Source organism: Mesoplodon densirostris, chromosome 5 (assembly GCF_025265405.1).
Source record: "Mesoplodon densirostris isolate mMesDen1 chromosome 5, mMesDen1 primary haplotype, whole genome shotgun sequence".
NCBI classification, from domain to species: domain Eukaryota; kingdom Metazoa; phylum Chordata; class Mammalia; order Artiodactyla; family Ziphiidae; genus Mesoplodon; species Mesoplodon densirostris.
Window position 1 is genome coordinate 129,725,905 of NC_082665.1, and position 20,484 is coordinate 129,746,388.

The 20,484-nt window shown below is 41.9% G+C and overlaps 1 protein-coding gene across 3 annotated transcripts in view; it reads left to right on the forward strand.

The window, feature by feature from the left end:
- LOC132490817 (ubiquitin-conjugating enzyme E2 E2) overlaps positions 1–20,484 on the forward strand; it is a 350,790-nt gene that overhangs the window by 196,306 nt on the left and 134,000 nt on the right. For 2 of the 3 annotated variants that reach the window (XM_060099485.1, XM_060099486.1), the window contains one exon: positions 17,444–17,571. The exons of the other annotated variant lie outside the window; for it this stretch is intronic. In XM_060099485.1, coding sequence (XP_059955468.1) covers positions 17,444–17,571 — 128 coding nt within the window. Of the gene's footprint in view, positions 1–17,443; positions 17,572–20,484 lie in introns of those variants that run through there. 3 annotated transcript variants of the gene reach the window in all.

Below are 20,484 nucleotides of genomic sequence, written 5' to 3' on the forward strand. Positions count from 1 at the left end.
TAACATAACCTGGATTATGGTTTATCTCAAACTTTATAATAATAAGTAATATTTCACTGTTCAACTAGAATTCTGAAGAGAATAAAGTTTGTATCCCCTAAAGGAGACAATTACACATCAGTTCTACTGCACTAGCCAAAATCTAAAGTCAAGAACTTCTTAGTACAAAAAAGACACCTCAAAGTGATCACACACTGTGTGTCCAAAAGGATCTTCACTATTTTGTAAAAGTCTCTCGCACCCCCTCTTTTTTATAGCTCTAAAATGTCATTTTAATATGAGTGTATATGATATATATTTTCTAATTCTCCTTCTTTCCAAATACATAAGTACACAAACTTGTATAAATTATGTAATTACATAACAATTGAAAGACAGGAAACACGGATGCATTGGGATATGTGTTTAAACAAGTCGAGATGTGATAGACAAGAAAAAATCTGAAGAGAAGGAAATTCCACCAGAGTGAAGCTTTATTAGCTCCATTTTCCCCCATTTCATATCTGAAGCAACCAGATTTTTCATTTGTTTAAAAATAAAGCATTTGCACACACAATGATAGCTTATCACGAAGTCTTGTACCACTATAAATCGCTACATTATTTGCATATCAAGATTCACGCCAAGTACGGTTGAATCTACTGTTTAGTAAGTATCTTGAAAGCAGTCTTGGTTTCATGTCTACTTTATTATTTGCCCAATACTCTTGTAAATTCTCCTTGTGGTGGTAGCTGGAACTGAAACGGTATTTTTTTCTAACCAGCCAGATTGTGTTTTAACCAAATCTGGCCAATCTGTCATGTCTGTCCGCACCTGTGGTTTCCAACTCAGCTAGTATTAATTTTGACTTTGACTGGCTCGAAGTCAGTCGTGGTGCTTCAGAGGAGGTGACACAGGGTGGGCTGGCCTCAGTCCTACCCACAAGCCTGGCACTGACTGCTGGACCCAGCACTCCAGCAGTGCCCTGGGTGAGCGTCATTAATCCTCTTCCACAGAAGGCAAAGCTTGGAGGTGAAAGTTAAGTGACTTGGCCTGAGGCCCGAGTCACACATCCAGCAAGTGGCTGGGTTTTTTATTTGTTCATTTGTTTGTTATTGAAGTACAGTGGATTTACAATGTTGTGTTCGTTTCAGGTGTACAGCACAGTGATTCAGTTATACAGTCAGGGACTCTGGAGCCACTTAGCGTCAGTGTGACCTTGACCAAGTTACTGAACCTCTCTGGGCCTCAGTTTCCTTGTCTGTAAAACTGGGATGGTGTGTAGTAGTACCCCATCCTGACTGGGTGCATATAACAGTGCCTGGTATATAGGAGACAGTACAATAAATTATTCTTATTGCAAATTGATGGCTAAGGCTGTCTACAGGGGAGATACCGTATACACACCTAGAAGGGGCTCAATAAATGTTGCATTTACCAAATGTTCCATTCCTGAAGGACCTGCCTTTTCTTTTTTTTTTTTTAATTGAAGCACAGTTGATTTACAGTGTTACAGGTGTATAGCAAAGTGATTGTTTTATATATGTATATACACATATATGTCTGTATATCTATATATTCTTTTTCAGATTCTTTTCTATTATAGGTTATTACGAGATACTGAATATAGTTCCCTGTGCTATACAGTAGGACTTTGTTGTTTATCTATTTTATATTTAATTGTGTATATCTATTAATCCCAAACTCCTAATTTATCCCTCCCCAGCTTCCCCCTTTGGTAACCATACGTTTGTTTTCTGTGTCAGTAAGTGGCTGTTGTGATCGCCTCTTCATCTCTTTCATGAGAAAAGTATTGCTGCCATAGGGTTGTGGGCAAGACTGAACACACTACGCCCAACCCTTTGAAAGCTGAGATCAATGCTCCAGGGAGAGAGAGATTGCAGGCCAGCAGGGTCAGAGGGGAGCTGCACATGTCTATAGAGTGAGCAGCCAGAGGCTGCCGGGGGCAGGCTTTGTGGTACAAAGCGGGTGGGGTATCCCCTGGTCCCCACAGAAGGATGTGATGGACTTGTTCAAATGGTTCTGCAGGCAGGCAGGGGACTGAGCCCTGCTCCTGGGGGACAGGCAGGAAGGCCCCTGAGCCCTTTGATAAGGAGGGATAGGGGGCCGTGTGCACAGGGCAAGCTGGGAGGGCAGCCCACGGTTAGGTATTCATCTGATTTTACCAGATGTCAAGACATCATATGACACTGAACCTTGACTTTAGGTCTTTACATCACAGTGGCTAAACCAGGATTCTAATGTGGACTTTCTCATTCCATGCCCATGTTTATTCCGCTGTCGCATGGCACTTCTTCCCCTTGCTAAGACCACATGTCAACATTTTATTAGTAACTAAGTACTTTCCTTTCTCTGGGCATTTCTTAGTCTTGTCTTATGAATTTATATACCATAGTGTCTATTGTATTCTCACAAAATACTGGGGCATTCTCATTTGGGAAAGAATTTGAGAACTTGTTTTTCCTTTTAAAGGAAATTGGAGTTAAGTCCTAATAGTATCTTTTTTTAAATTTTTATTGGAGTATAGTTCATTTACCATGTTGTTAGTTTCTGCTGTATAGCAAAGTGAATCAGTTATACATATACATCTATCTTTTTTTTTTAGATTCTTTTCCCATATAGGCTATTACAGTGTATTGAGTAGAGTTCCCTGTGCTATACAATAGGTCCTTGTTGATTATCTATTTTATTTATAGTAGTGTGTGTATATCAATCCCAATCTCCTAATTTATCCCTCCCCCCATCCCCTGGTAACCACAAGTTTGTTTTCTACATCTGTGACTCGACTTCGGCTTTGTAAATAAGTTCATTTGTTTAGATTCTACTTATGTGATATCATATGATATTTGTCTTTCTCTGTGTGACTTACTTCACTTAGTATGATCATCTCTAGGCCCATCCACGTTGCTGCAAATGGCATTATTTCATTCTTTTTTATGGCTGAGTAATATTCCACTGTATATATATGTACCATTTATCCTAATTGTATCTTGATTTCGAGTCTTCTTCTTCCCCGAGAAAACTTTTTTCCTTTCAAGAATTCTACCTTCCCTTCTCAAAACAAAACCTCGTTTCCTCATAGTCCATCACTGTTGTTAGAACTTTTTCACTTTGCCTTCACAGCCATGCAGCTGGCATCCCCCAGGTCTGGAATGGCCTCTTTCTCCAATTGCATCTCCTACATTAGACCTTTCCAGCTACTCCTGCTCATGGTGACACCCACCCCGTCTTACACTGTGGGCTAAATGCTGCAAGGAATACTTTAAAACGTAAGAGATGGTTTCTGCCATTGGGACTCTCAGTGTGGAGGACAAGAAATAAGGATTGCACAATGTAGAGGCAAATCAGTACACACCAAACTCCTCACTCAGGCCCCCAAGGCCAACCACGAGCTGGGCTCTGCCTGCCAGGGCAGCCCCCTCCGCTGCCGTGTTCCCTCCCCTTCACTTGGCTCTGGCCACACTGGCCGTCTTTCTGCCGCTCCATGTTGTTACTCGGCCTGGAGTACTCTTCCTTCCACATCTAGCTCTTTCTCTTCTTTCGAGCCCTTTCCAAGCATCATCTATAAAGACACATCCCTTGACCGTGCTATACCCAAAGCTGACCCTGCTGACTGTTCCATGCCCAGTGGTTCCCAGGTCAACCTCTTACTACCTTTGAGATTTCTTCCCCAAGACATTTCATTTCTCTGGGCCACAGTCTGCTTATCTGTAAAATGGCAACATGTTAATAGGTTAGATTGTTGTGGAAGTCCAGTGCATCAGTACATGTAAAGTGCTGATTGAGAGTCCCTGGTGTATAGTGAGCGCTCAGTAAACACAGTCAGTTTCTAATCATCATCATCATTAAGGGTAAAGAAGTACCGTAACCCATTAATGCTGTAGAAAGGGGAGAAGTCCTTGAGGCCCTGAGTCACCACAAGAACCTTCCTTGCGAGGGCAGACTTGAGCATTATTGTGTCTCTGTGGAGTCTGGATTGTTGCCCGCAGACAGGTGCCCCATCCTCCTCCTTTGGATTTCCATGGCTCTTTTGGTTCTTCTCCCACAATACTGACCTTGATCTTCCTTGTATCATCACTGAGTGTATGTCCTCATAGAAGGGCAGGTCCTGCATCTCTGCGTCCTAGCACCCTTGTTCTCTACACACTGGACAGGTGACCACTTACTTGATCAGTATAAGAAACACTCAGAGAGAGGCGTGGACTTATAAATACTACCAAATGTAAAATAGGTAGGTAGTGGGAAGCAGCTGCATTGCACAGGGAGATCAGCTCGGTGCTTTGTGACCACCTAGAGGGGTGGGATAGGGAGGGTGGGAGGGAGACGCAAGAGGGAAGAGATATGGTGATATATGTATATGTATAGCTGATTCACTTTGTTATACAGCAGAAAACTAACACACCATTGTAAAGCAATTATACTCCAATAAAGATGTTAAAAAAAAAAAAAAGAAACAGAGATGTTATGAAATCAACAAGTTTAAGAACTCTCGACGTGGGCCCGTGGATGCGGGATGAGCACAGTGACTCCAAAGATCAGTTACTGGAAATGGTCCAGCTGGTGCTGTGGGGAGCTTACTGTTCATGGGATCTTAAGTTGGTTGTAGAGTCTGTTTAATTCAACAGACGTTTGAAGAGCATCATTTCATGCTGGCCTCTGAGCTAAGATTGTGGGACCACAAACAGAACCAATATAGGTTCCCTTAAAGCACTTAAAATGGATTCAGATGGGACTTGAGTGGAGAGAAACAGGAAAGCTGTACCAGGAATGCTTTAGAAAGAGCACAGGTAGAGGCATAGAGTGGGCAAGGTCCAGGATTTCGGGTTGTCTAGAAGAAAGATTTCCTCATTCTAGAGCAAGAGGAAGGAAGATTGCAGCGAGGGACCCCAAATTATGGAGGATTTAGGGTACCAGAACTAGAACATGGGCTTTCTTATATAGACATTTAGGAGCCTGTGGAAGCTGTGAACAAAAGATTGGCAGAAGCAGTACTCAAAATTAGATAATACATTTGTCTTTTCTCTGGTATCACAAATTCCTTGTTTGCAAAGGTTTGAATTAAAAAGGACAAATCTCAACTGTATGTGTCAGGCACTTTAAGTAATTGTACAGTTTTGGATACTAAGTAAATTTTACAGCATAGTGACAGGTGTCGGGAAGCCATTCAGCTCTTTACTTGAGTAATATTTAAAGTATTAAAATTGTCCTTTTCACTGTAGTTTATGTGTCATGCGCTTGATATATTCTTGAAATACTTAAGAAATTAGTTATTGTGGAAGTGACCTATCCCACGTGTAAATGGAAAAGAAAAACTTTACATCGTTCATAAATTGAAATACTTGGTTTCAGTTGTACTCAGATTGAAACCGTCAAAGAATCAGAATGAATGTAGTTTTATGATTGTCAGATTTACCACCAGAGCCCCAGATTTTCTCAATACCACATCTCAGTATTCTTGTAAGGTTTGTAGCTTCTTTGCACCCATGTTTGAACACTCACCACACCACACTGTTAACTCTTCTTGCCTTCATTTTAAGGAAAACATGAATATTATTAGATTTGTCCCCAAATAATTGAGTGTCAAATTATTTTCATCAACAAGGAGATCTGGTAAGAGTACAAAGTTTGGGGAGAGAACTCAGCAACACTTATAAACAGGTTGATCAAAAGGAATATTTTCTATTTCTTGACAATGAGTTTGTGATGTTTTGCTTTTTATGTGTGATTTTTAAACAACCCGTTGCTTTTATAGGCTACTTCTGTGGCTAAGAAACTCTGTTCCCTAATGTACATTCCAGAAGGAAGCCATGTGACTGAATTCCTTATCACATATTGTGACTTGCCAGATGCAGGAATCCAGGGACTAAAGGGATGCAGAATGTTCTCATAACAACTGTGCCAGGAGATACAGCCAAACTCAGGGGCACCCCTCCCCAGGGTCCGAACCCTGGAATTACGTTAGGGATTCTCATGAGTCAGTGTTCGGAAAATGAAATGAGAATTTTAAGTGAGCCCTCGTGCTGGCCAGCTGCCCAAAGCCTCTAACACACCAGAAATTATGAGAGGGAACCTTGGGGATCTGGAATGAATGCTACACCCTCTTACAATGAATATTCTCCAGGCTGTTCTCTTAGCAGCTGTCTTCACCCCTCCCCTCAAGCAGCTTGCAATCCCTGTCCCATGACGCCAGCTTTTGAAAATGGAAAGATAGACCTTTATTTTAACATGTTTAGTAGATTAACATCTTCAGCCAAAATGACTTGTATATCCCAGCCCCATCCCACAAGCCAGATGTATGACTCCAGTACCACGGCTCTCTCAGTGACCTGCCCAGTCGCAGCTTCGGTAGCCTTCAAGCCTGCCTGATCTCAACAGTGTATGCAGATGAGCCACTCATGGAGCCAGAAAAACTCTATTTATTAATCCTAGACGTTCTTATCTTTTTTAATAAACACCTAATAAGATGTAAAATAATGACCCGCATGATCTCCATGTTAACATTTGTACCCCAGAGTCTAAACAGACCAAAGGGTTCGTACTGTGTGAACAGAAATAGTTTAGCATCAAAAGGAGAAAACTGTATTTCTTGACAGAAAGGAAGTGGTCACAGATCATGCCAGTCAAACAAATCTGTCAGGGCTTTGAAATATAGAGCTGTTAGGTGAGATACTGAGGTAAAGGGTAAAAATAAGATCAGACCAAATGTTGCAGTCTATGTTGATTTCTGTTAGACTGGTAAATTTCACTTTTAGGAGAATAGTTTTCAGATATTAAATAACTATAAAGCGTTGAGTTATTGTTTGACTTGGATTTGTGGGGGGGGAGGCATTTCCTACCATTTTGTCCCCCCCAATTCCTCTCCTGCCCTCCCTAGAACTGGTCCTTGTTGACCCCTGCAGGGGTACAACTGGGTATTTAAGTCCTGAGATTTTTAAAAAATTGTACAAATGATCTTTTTTTACAGAACAGAAACAGGCTCACAGACATAGAAAACAAATTTATGGCTACCAAAGGGGGGAAGTGGGGAGGGGGGTTAAATTGGGAGATTGGGATTAACACACACACACCACTATATATAAAATAGATAACTAATAAGGACCTACCGTATAGCACGGGGAACTCTACTCAATACTCTGTAATAATCTATATAGGAAAAGAATCTTAAAAAGAGTGGATAGATGTATAACTGAATCACTTTGCTGGACACCTGAAACTAACACAGCATTGTAAATCAACTACACTCCAAAAAAAAAAAAAAAAAAAAAAAATTCCTGAGACTTGTTTATGGTTAGACAGGCCGATAGTCTGCTGAACCAAGCACAGGAAATTTGAAACACCTAGAGGCCTTTTTTCAAAACCCTTTGCTGCTCACATTTTAGTTAGAATTCTAAAGATAGAATGGACTGTTTGGAGACTGAAGTCTAGTGTAAAAATGCTGGGGTTTTTAGGCCAGCTCTTAAACCTCTGAAGTCACCTGACCTGGAGGTGTGTCAGTTGGGTATTCTGAAGCATCAAATGAAAACAAAATCCACCCTGGTGTTGGCAGGCAGCCGTTGTGCCTGTCAGTGAATTAGAGTTGTTAGAATACCATCCATCCACTTAAGCCTGAATCAGAATCAGCCTGTTTTTAAAAACTTCCTCCACCACACTTTTATTTGCATATTATTTCATTTTCTTTGGTAATACATCATATCAAGTAGCCACAGCAGTCAGCATCTAACATAATTAAAAAGCAACAGCTCCTTAGATATAGAATTTTTTTTCTTTCTTTTTTTCTTTTTTTTTTTTTTTTTTGGCCATGGGGCTTGTGGGATCTTAGTTCCCCAACCAGGGATCGAACCCGGACCGTCGGCAGTGAAAGCACAGAGTCCTAACCACTGACTGTCCAGGAATTCCCAGATGATAGATTTTCTCCATGCCCTAGTAAACTCCCTCGTGGTAATATCAGTACTTGCCAGTTTTTCACCCACCTCTCTGGCCAGTGCCCATCTTCTGTGGGGACGGAGAGCTTAATGTGGAGGATATGTCACCATCTCTCAGGAGGCAGGCAAAGGGTTGTGTTATTGCAGAAAAGCCCACTGACCTGGTTCTCATGTTCACGTGCCCAGAGTAGCCCCCAACATTGTGGATCAGGAACACTGATTCTGCCTTTTTTTTTTTTTTTTTGCGGTACGCGGGCCTCTCACTGTTGTGGCCTCTCCCGTTGTGGAGCACAGGCTCCGGACATGCAGGCTCAGCGGCCATGGCTCACGGGCCCAGCCTCTCCGCGGCATGTGGGATCTTCCCGGACCGGGGCACGAACCCGTGTCCCCTGCATCGGCAGGCGGACTTTCAACCACTGCGCCACCAGGGAAGTCCTGATTCTGCCTTATTTTTAAGTTAGAGTGTGTTCGAGATGGCTTTGTGCCGTGGTTTTTGAAAGACAGCTGTGTAACTGTACAACACTTGAGGCAATATGATGAGGTAGAGATTTTAAATATGTTTTCTGATTTCCAAAAGCAGTGGCAGCGAATAAAACTCTCCACTTGGGTCCTTTGAAACCCTTGTATGTATTTACCGCTGCTGTGACACTCGGGTTCAAGAGCATTTCATGTTTATTTAAATTGAAGTTCCCCAGTGTTCATATTGTTAGTTACAATTTAGAATTTAGTTCCTTGCCTTTTATGTTGTTAACTCTAACTTTAGATTTAAATGTGGTCTGTGTAATACATGCTGTGAAAATAAAACCTGTCTGGAGAAAGACAAATATCATATAATATCACTCATACGTGGAATCTAATTTTAAAAAAAATGATACAAATGAGCTTATGTACAAAACAGAAACAGACTCACAGATATTGAAATTATAGTGAAAATCAGGCAGAGCTGATTGCAATACATTAAATTAAATAAATAGAAGTTTTAATGAGCTAAAGAAGAGTACTGCAACATCTCTGAATTTTAAAAAATTAAATTCTGTGACTGATACGTATATAGAATTAATTTAAAAAATTTTAACAACTGTGTGGCTTCTTGTAACAGAAGTTGACGTTATTCCATACCTGTAGGCTTTGTGATAAATTCTAAGTATTAAGGAAGATTTGTTTTCTGATCCGCAGTGTTCATAAAGACATATAAAGCATTTTTATGAACTCCCATGTCCTCCTGTGTGTAAGGAAGAAAATTTTGCTGTGAAATATAGTTTTAAGTCTCCCAAAGTGCCTTATTCAGGAAGTTGAGCTTTCTGTGTTTCTTCTATAGTACCTCCTTACAAAAGTTTGTGTTACAAGCCTTTTTTCTTTTATTTTTAGACATTTAAGCTTTTTATCAAAAAAAAGAGAAAACTTTAAAAGACAGAATTTTGTAAATTGATAACCACCAGATCATCCTCTCCTCAGCCTGGATCCCCACCAGATTGCCCTCCAGAGAGGCAGAGAAGGAGGTCTGCTTCCTGGTTCCTGATTCCTCCACTCTTACACAGTTTACCTGGAGTCTTCCCCCCCACCCCGAGAGGAATGTGGTTTGAAAAAACTTCCTCCACCACACTTTTATTTGCATATTATTTCATTTTCTTTGGTAATACATCATATCAAGTAGCCACAGCAGTCAGCATCTAACATAATTAAAAAGCAACAGCTCCTTAGATACAGAATATTTTTTCTTTCTTTTTTTCTTTTTTGGCCATGGGGCTTGTGGGATCTTAGTTCCCCAACCAGGGATCGAACCCAGACCGTCGGCAGTGAAAGCACAGAGTCTTAACCACTGACCGCCCGGGAATTCCCAGATGATAGATTTTTCTCCATGTCCTAGTAAACTCCCTCGTGGAAATATCGGTACTTGCCAGTTTTTCACCCACCTCTCTGGCCAGTGCCCATCTTCTGTTCTAGCCATTATCCTTAAGGCCATTGATGGGCCACGTGTTAGGCCCTCTTTTCTTCTCACTCTGTCTCCCTCTCTGCGTGATCTAAGCTCTGCCTGTGGCTTCACTTACCACCTCTGAGCACCAGAGGAATGAATGACCTAGTGGACAGATCATAACTCCTATGCAGTTCATCTTAGCTTAGGTTCCCCAGAAAGACAGCCTGAAGCAGCAAGCTGTGTGCCGTTCCTTCATCGGGGGATAGCATCCCAGGAGGGAGAGGGACCAAGAGAGTGTAGTTTGGTGGGAGGGAGAGCGCATATGTGTGTAAGCTACTGGGACTGCCCAATCCTATAAGATCATAGGCCAAGGCATTCTCTGAACTGTGTCCTAAGATTATGCGTTGTGAGAGGAGAAGGGAAGAAGAGTTTTTCCCTTGCTGCCTGTCCCCCACTGGTCAAAGGTTTCCCTCCAATGTATTACCTCCTCCACACCCCCAGGTAGTTCATGGGTGGTGTGAAAGTGTGGATCCAAAGCCATGTCAACTCAGAAGCCATGGAGTGAGAGGCAAGAACTGCCCCCAGGCATGAGCAGGGACTGTCAGACTATACCCAGGGACACCAGTACTGATGAAGCAGCTGAAACAAGACAGGAGAGGGTGCGAGAACCTCAAGTGGTACAACCAGGGCTCCAGGATGATCTGCCCCTTTACCGCTCAGACCCACCCATGCCAGTCACCATCGCTTCCATACTACGACATGGGGCCTCTGCTTTTGCGAGAGTGAGATGCCCTTACTTCCTCCCAGTGACCAGAGATCCAAGTGCAGGCAGTACCTGAGTCCCCTTTAAGGGGAAGCCCTGCTGAAATCACATACCAGAGCCTGGAGGCAAGAGGAGAAACAAACTACAGTTTCCACTGCTGCAGCTCACCTGGAGACTCAGCATCACGATCCATCACCCGGTCCAGGTTTCCTTCACCGGTAGCAAATTGGCCTGATTTGAATTGCTGGTCTGCTGAGATGACCCAGACCTTCTTCCCTCAGTTGTCTGAGCCCTTGGTTGCGTTGTTGCTGTTGAGCCATAAGTGCTGAAATTTCCCATTTATGGTTACCACTGGCTGTGGAAGCACCTAGACATACCCTGATGAATCCCTCAAGTTCTGGAGACATCCTCTCCTCCCTCACTGTGTAGCCGTAGTCTTGGCTGCTCGTGATATCAGGATGGAACATCCCCAGCAGTCACCTGACTGCCTGTTTTCTGCTGGTGTATTGACACGAGGAGTCCAGAATGACCAGGAGATGGTCAGAGCTTCAAGTTTATTGGAACTTTTGCATGTCCCCTGGAGGAAACAATCGTCCCCCACTCCTGCCTAGGAATCAGGACTTTTAACTTGGCAAATACGAGCGTTGCATGGATGGGAAACAAATTTTGCAAGTGGGTCCCTGGGATTGATGATGACAAAGGCCAATCCTGTTTTCATCCTTTGGTTACCAGACCTGAGTATTGTCGCTCTCGGTAATACAGAGCAGATACTGAAGCCATTGCTTCAATACCTATACCACATCCTGGAGGGCAGGGCTCCAACTCCGCAGGAAGTTATCCTAAGATGTCTCTTGGGTTACTTTTTAGTAGACCACTCTCCCTGCCTGTTGGGCCAGCTTTGAGGATGAGTCATTGTCAGACCGGTGGATTCTAAGGTTATGGACCCATTGTCACATTTCCTTTGTTATAAAATGGGTGCCTTGGCCTAAGGTGTTGTTTTGTGGAATATCCTATCGAGAAATCAGTTATTTTATAAGCCCAGGGACAGTGGTGGCAACAAAAGTATTGGGAGCTGGAAGCCAAACACTGTGGTAAAGACAAATCATTGCCCCTTCCCACGGAACTAACCTTACACCAAGTCAGTGATGGGTCTTCTTGAGTAATGATGCCGTATCCAGGGCTTGGTATCAGTGTCTGTGGCTGGCAGGTGAGACGTGTAGCGGTTGCAGTAACTTTTCCAGCATCGGTGAGAGGAAGAGCCTCTGCCACTCTCTTCACAGGCCCATGGTATCAACTCTTTGCTGGCCTGAGCGGGAGGCTGGCTGACGGCCCTAGAATGACTCGTCCTGTCCACCTTTTGTTGACGTTTGACAGCACACATGTTGACATTTTGGGGGATGCTTCCTGGTGGGCATTAGCCTGAAGCACAGAAAGCACCTGACCTGTGCCACCTGCATCCATCCTTCCCAGACCTCCTCAGCACATCATCTGTCCCTGTTGTTCCCTAGGCCCCTGACCAGCTGTCCGTTCGCTGCTGCCCTGGAGTCAGGGTGTGCCTGTAGCCCAGGCCTTCCCTCCGCCCACGTGGCGTGAGTGCCCAGGGCTGCTCTGTGTCCTCACCCGCCACACTTCCTTCCCACGGCCCCTCGGGTCCACTGCTGAATGGCACTGCGGTGTAGCACCAGGTCACTTGGGGCTCTGTCTGAATTCCTGTTTTCTCTGTCTATTGATCATGAAACAGAGACACCCATCGTATGGGGGTCTGGGTCACCTATAAATGTAATTTCCTTGTGCCCTCTGAATGTACTTGGGCCTGATCCCAGATAAGCCATTTCCATCCTAGAGTGGGTTTTTTCTTTGCCCATCTAACTTTATGTCAGGGCCATTTGTTGACCATGGTTGGGTATGTCAAGGCCCTGGGCCCCATAATGTACTAGGGGCTGGGTTTTAAACGGAACGTTGTTCTCTGCCCCAGGACCCCAGGGGTCTGCAGTGTGACTTCTCTCTTGGCACTCCATAGCCATCGAGGATAGGTCTGCACCCCCAGATCCATCATTGTCTAGATGTGCCGCAAAAGTCTTCTCGATCGCTCGGGTCACTCTTGAAACTGGCAGCCGCCAAGTCTCTGATAAATGGGTCCAAACAGTATTATAAAGTATGGAATGTGCATACTCCAGAATCCAAAGAGGCCCACCTTTTTCTTCGCAGTAGATGTCGAAAGAAGCAACCTGTTCTTTACCTTAGAGAGGAGGTTCTCAGCCCGTCCTGGAGCCCTAGGCTTCTTAAACACGTACGCAGTGGGCCCTCTTAATGTTTGTGCTGTGTGGTGTTTGTGTCTCGCTAGGCCCACTAGGGTGCTTTCCATTTCTTGCTCCAGTTAACATGTGGTCCTCTGTATAGTGGACTAGAGTCACGTACTGTGGAAAGTCAAGATGGTCCGGGTCCCTGCAGACTAAGTTTTGAGGGAGATCGGGAGAGTTCACATCACCAGCAGACAAGGGAGTAAGTAGCCTGTCTCTACCCATGGATGGTAATTGCCATATTCACATAAATAGCTGGGTACCCAGTGCCAGAAGCTGTATAATATCACATCTAGCATAACAAGTACTATTCGGGATTTCCAGCACTTTTAGCTTACAGTGGCACATCGTTTTTTTTCCTGCAGGGTCATTAGAAGTACAGAAAAGGCGGTGTAAGGAGGGACCACTGCTCCTCCTCTCTGAGGCTTTGGTTGTGTTCCCATCTCTGCAGTTCTTCCCAGCATACACGGCATTGCCGTTGAGTTACCATCTTGAGTGAGGAATACACTTGCGCCGGAAAGTTTCAGAGGCTTCTACTCAGTCCTTCACACCCAAATGACACTTACTCCCCATATCAGAGACCCATCTGAGGGTCTCCCAGTTACACACTTGAAGTCAAGAAATCACTCCAGTCGCTCCCTCGCCCCCATAAGGCCCCATTCGAACCGGGACATAATGGCGTTTAAGATTCCTCAGTATTGGTATGGTTTGGAGCCCTGATGTAATAGTCCTCAAAAAGTCTGGAGTCCTTTCCGCAAGGCACGGTTATCCGTGCAGAAAAGTTCTTTGCTCTCTTCCGTGTTACACACGCTCTTTTCTCTGCCTGATGTATTTCTCCCTCCCCTCTTTCCTTAGGTATTCCCTGACCTTCCTGACGAGGGTACATCAGTCATATGTTACTATGGTGCCATGTGCCTCTTCTCTGCATGACTTAAAATAATTGTAGCTTTGTATTAATCTTCTGTGTTTTTCAATTAATGGCAGTCTCTTCCTAAGGTCCTTGAGGGGAGTGTCCTTCCCTGCTTTGCACTCTGCTCTCTCCCTAACTTGGTACCTGCGTCACATACTAGGAGCTTAATAACTATTTGAGGAATGAGTGAATTGTTCGGTGGACGGGACAAAGCAGTGGAGAACCCTGGCCTCAGGAGCCCCATTACTCTAGCTTAGCGATTCTCAGAAGCCCTCCCCAACCATGTTTTAACATTTCTAATATCAATTGCTTTGGGCCGGGTAGCTGTTGTGAGTTTAGTTGTTATTGCCTGTGCATGCAAAAAAAAAAAAAAAAAAAAAAAAAAAAACCAAAAAACCAAAAAGCAAGCAAACAAAAACTTGTGAGACGGGTGTCAGCAGCTCAGAAGAAAATTCCAAGGACAGTGCTAGAGCAACAGTCAAGATACACTGCATCAGCAAGGCTGTTGATGACACAAAGGGCCATGTTTTGTGGTCAAACAGTCATCTTGGAGCTGAAAAGTGAGGCAGAAGATTTGAAATCTGAACGTGAAGAAGTTCTAATAATCCATTTTTTGGGCTTCCATAATATCACTCTTGAGCACAAATAAAAAGATTAACATATATCATGTTCTCCTTATCATGAGAGCCCATGCAATAAGTATGATTCTTCTGTGATAAGAAATAGTTATAGTTTAATTTGGCAATTTTTAAGTTTCTTAGTGGTTCCGAGTAAGAACTCATCATCATTTTAGAGTCAGTGAAATGTGATATTATTTACAGTGGTCTTCAGGGGCCTCTGTTAACATATATGGCCTCTAGTGTGAATTAGAAAGAGGCATTTCTTTCTCCAGGGCAGCCTTGCAGCTGGATGTAGGGGTCAGGGTGTCAGGCCCTCTCCACCAGCTGTCTTTGGGAAAGGGAACCAGCAGTACCGTGTGTGGCCTCTTCAGCTAGCCTCAGCTTTATGAAGAATAATTTTCTTTCACAATTCAGAACAGAACATTCTCTGTAGTTTTAGGCACTGCTGTCCTGTTTTAGCATGGTGTGACTTGGAAGAAAGGTTACAGGAAAACTTGGACTATATAGCAAAGTGAGTATCATTTGGAAGAATAGGTTTCTATTTTTTTAATTTAATTTTTATTTTATATTGGAGTACAGTTGATTCACAATGTTGTGTTCGTTTCAGGTGTACAGCAAAGTGATTCAGTTATACATATACATATATCCATTCTTTTTCAGATTCTTTTCCCATATAGGTCATTACAGAACACTGAGTAGAGTTCCCTGTGATAAGTTTCTGTTCTTAAAAAGCATTCTCTTTAAGACAGTTTTTTTTTTCTAATGGATAAGCCTATTGTGAAGAAGTTTTGATCTGAGACTATCAGGGTGTTTCTGGGTAGACAGGAAATCTAGCAGAATTTCATTTTGATTGAGACTGTCCGGGTCAGTGACCTCATAATCTTTTTAGAATGAAGCTCTGGCAGTGAAGCATTCCAATCCCACTCCTGGGAACTTTGGTCAGCTCCTGAAAGGCAGGCGTGCCTTTGATGTTTGATGTAGACTTTGATATTTATGTCAGTGTTTTTGTTTGACCATATACTCTGGAACTGCTTTTCATACTGCTTGTGTCTAAATTTAAATTTCTACAACTGTACTTTGCCGCAGCAGCTAAACCTAATTTACTCACTACAGTTAAGATGTTGAATACAATTAGGAAATGTTCTACTAAATTAATACTTTTATGCAGGGCCTGCCATAAGGATACAGATAAGAAACTAATCAAGAAGGATGTTAGTTCCTGTTATGGGAAAGATTCAAACTTACATTAAGTACTTAGATTCTAGATACCTTCCAACTATCTGAAAGGCATTTCTGTTATGAATTAGAAGGTTTATAATTTCTCTTTTAGGTCTATAATTTATATTCAAATATATCATCTAATTTTATGTAAAGTAACTTTTCCTGCTTACGATTCCCTTCTCCATTCCCCATTCTCACTGTAGGACAGACAGAGAAGTGTACTTTGTAGTAACCTGACCTCTGATTGCTGTCTGGGAGCACAGGTAATTATAAGAGATTAGAGGGGAAAGCTGCAACTCAAGAGATTAGGAGAAGCAAATCTGGCAGAACCACCATCTGTGGTACCTGGTAGGAAAAATCGTGTGTTTCAGTGCACAAGTCCTGTTTGCATCTCAGAGTTCACCACAAACTGAAATTTTCTCATCTTTTTGTTACTGACCAGAGATCTTGGCTTCCTTAATCAAAAGAAATGGATCAGAGGCCAGACAAGAAGTTCAAGCAAGGCTTTATTGGGGCCCCTGCTGCAGCAGAGGGGATCAGAAACAAGTAAAACGTTCCCTTGCTTGCTCGCTCCCCAAGGGGGGCGAGCTGGTTCCTTATGTGGGGTGAGGGTAGGGATGTGTCTGGGGGTGGGGCCAGAGGTGTGGCTTAGGTGGTCTGCCCACCCCTTTGGTGATGGTGAGTGCAGGGGGCATGTGCAGTGCCCTGCTTTTGCTCCCCGCTCTTCAGAAGTGGCAGTTGGGATTTTTTCTGGTCTTTTTGTATCTTCTTGTCCATAATTTGCCCCAACTGTGCATGCACGCAGCTATATTTAGTCCCTTATAGTTACTTTGTATTTTGTTGCTGGAGGAAACGTTTTTCCAGGTGCAAGCACTGCAGCAAAGGGTCCCAGGTCCCAGGTCCCAGCCTGTCTCATTTTCAGTGCTTTTTAGAAGTGTGATGTTATCCATTATCCAGAGGAATCCATAGTATTTTATTAATATGGGCCTCTGACCTTACTGCCCTAAAGTATGCCATTGTAAAATATACAGACAGAAGGAGTTTGAACTGGAGAAATTTAGGGTAATTCTTCCCGTTTCAGAATGTCAGTAGAAATATTCCACCTTAAGTGTGCGTGTTACAGCTAAAACCATGAAAATGCTCATCTCGCACCAGTAGAAAACATTTTGTGCATGAAAGCGTTCACGGGGGATTTTTATTGTTAGCCACATATTAGGCATCAACAAACTGCTTACATGGATTTCTTAAAATTTGTTTGAAAAAACAGCAACAGATCCTTGTTTTGACCATTTGATCACCATTAATCACTCCCAATCACAAAACGGTCAGGAGAAGTAAGTGCATGGAATTCAAGCATTTGCTTCTCATTTTAAACTCTCATTTTAGACGTTTGCATGGGGTGAGAATAAGGAGCCGTGGAATTTTGTGAGGTTTTTATTACATCTGATTCCATTTTCTCTTTCCACCACTGCCCATCACTGATAATTAAAAAGCAATTATCCTTATCTTTTATCTTGATTGGGAAAGCTGTTGTCTGGTTCAATCTAATCTTTTTGGTATGTGACTAGATCTAAGATTTGAACAGTTGCAGTCCCGCTGCTGGTTATTTTTCCTGGGAGACTGAGGGGCAGGGAGAATCATCACAGGTCGTGGTTAATCAGTTCTGAGAATTTATCTCATATAACCCTGTTTTGAATTAACTGGATAATCCAGTAAGCAGCATTTTTAATATCTCACATAGGGAAAGACTCAAAGCTGGCTAACAGTGAAATTTCCCATTTTTCACTGGCAGGAACCCCAGCCCCATAATGGGGAAGGTCCCACCAGTGCGAAGGCCCCATATGGGGGCCCCTCCCCTAGTGAGGACATGTACCCCCGAAGAGGAGTCCCCTTGGCCGCTGGCCCCTGCCACCCCACCACGTGAGTACAGCCCACGGCTCTGAGGACCTCAGCACGTTTTCCATTTCTTGGTGGCCGTTTGTCTGATGTGAGAATTCGCCAGACCCTCTTCCCTTTCATCCCCTTAAACATTTCAGAAAACGAGATGTGAGCCTCCTTTGGGTCCCTTTGCTTCATTTTGGCAAGTTTAATAGAAATTGTTTGGTTAGGAGGTGAGAGCTCTTGGTTGAGACTCAGCTTACGCGTGATTAGTGAAACAGTCTGTGGCTATCTGAGCAGTTCTGTTCCATGGAACTTTCTGCGGTGGTGGAAATGTTCCACAGCTGCACTTTCCAATACAGTAACCACTAACCACACGCGGCTACTGAGTGCTTGAAACGTAGTGCAACCGAGGAATTTAATTTTTAACTTAATTTAATTTTAATTAATTTAAATTTAATTCTCCATGTATGACTAGTGGCTGCTAAATTGGACAGTGAACGTGCCTACACTTAACGCCATGGGCCTGAGCTGTCTTTGAACATTCTACAGGTGGACCTCTCTACCTCTATTCCCTTAATAACCCAGAAAATTTTTCCTTGTATTATATGCATTATTGTAGATGTGATTCTCTGATAGTCAGAAAATACTTAAGTTAAAAATTCTCATCTCAAAATGTATTCACCCATATTGCCCTTATGTAGCTTTAATTACTTTATGATCTTGAGAAATTCAATCTTAAAATTATGAAGTAATCTGCTTAAATATCCCAGCTTTATTTTCTTCTTCACACGTTTTAATTTGCAACTTCAATATATATATAGAAGTAATCACACACAGTAAAATAACTTTCCCATTTTATTATTCCTTTTTAAATGAGACTATAAAATATCCTACATTAGTACAGTAAATGCAGTGCTATTACCAAAACATTAAATTCAGCATGTACTCATTATATAATACAGTACTTAGAAGTTTCAAAGTTTGGTTCTGATAGGTGGGTTATTGAGATTACAGGTTAATTAAATTTGTAGTTTTAACTACTGTAGTAAATGTCCTTCCATTATTGGGCTGTCATTAAAAATTGCTTACACTGTAAGATGTGAATAAGGGAAATTATGTGCGGGGTATATGGGAACTCTCTGTACTATCTGTGCAGTTTTTCTATAGCTCTAAAACTATTCTAAAATTTCTTAAAGTTTATTTTTAAAAATTGCTTACATCATATTTTCTCATGCCATCTATTTATGTTTGTTAACATAGCTGTGTATGCATCCAAAATAAGAATCATCAGATCAGCAGTGGGTAGCACTTACATAAGTTTCACAACATGGCAACTTCAGAATATCCCTGAGAGATAATATTATCACAGTTTTACAGGTGAGGAAGCTGAGGCAGGGAATACACAGTAATTCAGCCAAGGTTACTTAGCTGGGCAGTGGCAGAACCAGAATTTGAACCTAGCAAGTCAGTCTTTTAACCACTAAACTGTGTTACCTCTTAAGGAATCTTGATTATGCAGTATAAGTTGTGTTCTCTCTGCTATCAATGTAGCAAGCAACCTTTCCACTATAAGAAATCTAAAATAAAGTAATACGGTAATAAATTACTTATACAACTTGAAAAACATAGAAGTATTGCTTTGTGTTACAGTGATTTAGATTTTATTGTTTATACAGTGGTTCATTATTTTTATGAGGAATATGTTCATATTCTCTTGACAAGAAATGTCTGTGTTAGTGGGGTTTCAAAAAATTGATGTATGTTTCATTAAGACAGTGGCTAGGAATGAAAAAAAAAAAGAGAGAGCAATATCTAAAGGGCAGGGGGGAGTGGATGTGGTTGGTTTTCTCATAAAGACAAAGTTGTTATAAGACTAAATTTTTAAGAAACCTAGAGTAATTTGTGGCATAGTATTTTATTATCACAGTGTTATTTTACCATTTTCCTATCACAGTGCTTTGTTTTGTCATATGCCTGTTAATGCTGTTTTTCCTGTACATTAAATTCTAGATCTTTGATTGTTACTTTTCATTGTGAGCAAAAGTGAAAACACTTTATATCTTTAACCCATTTTTAAAGAGAGGGTTGGTGTGAATATGGTTTAAAGGAAGTTCAGCAGAATAAATACCCAAAGTATTAACGACAACAAAAGAAACCCAAGATTAAAGTTTTAGCATACTTTCTCTTTCTTCGTGTTCACTTCTCATTTATAAACAGTACAAATACATTATATATGAAAGTTGTTAAGAGACTAAATCCTAAGAGTTCTCATCACAAGGAAAAACATTTTTTTCTATTTCTTTAATTTTGTAGTGTAAGAGAGGATGGATGTTCATTAAACTTATTGTGATCATCATTCCATGGTGTATGTAAGTCAAGTCATTATGCTGCCCACCTTAAACTTACACAGTGCAGTATGTCAATTATATCTCAATTAAACTGGAAGAAAAAAGAAATTTTTAAAAAATGGTACAAATTTTAGATGACTAGAACTGGTAGTTTGGGGATTTAAAAAATCCATTTATAAGCCTTTCTGAGTCTGGAAGGGAAATCACTGAAGATCCTAATAGAGTATAAATCAAGATATTGCACGTAAGCCACTTTACAAAGCAAATAATAATTAAAATTTTAATTATGGGTTTTCCTGATTGTCGGCAACTGACAGAGCTTTCTTCTAGGGGCACAGTGTCACAGCTTTCTTTCCAGGGTGTGTTTGCACACTGGCCCAGGAAGCACCTCTTAAGTTTTAAGATGTTAATAATACCTTGAGGACCCTCTTCCTGAGCTTCTCCAGAGTTGCTCTCACAGAAGATAAATGACGGAAAGCAAATAACTCAGACGCCTGCCGTAAAATAACCTGAAAGAAACAGTTTTCTGTACTCTGGAGTTTCACAGTAGGGAAGCAGCATTTCTGAGATATTTGCAGATTGTGTAAAATTCTGACGCTAAGTT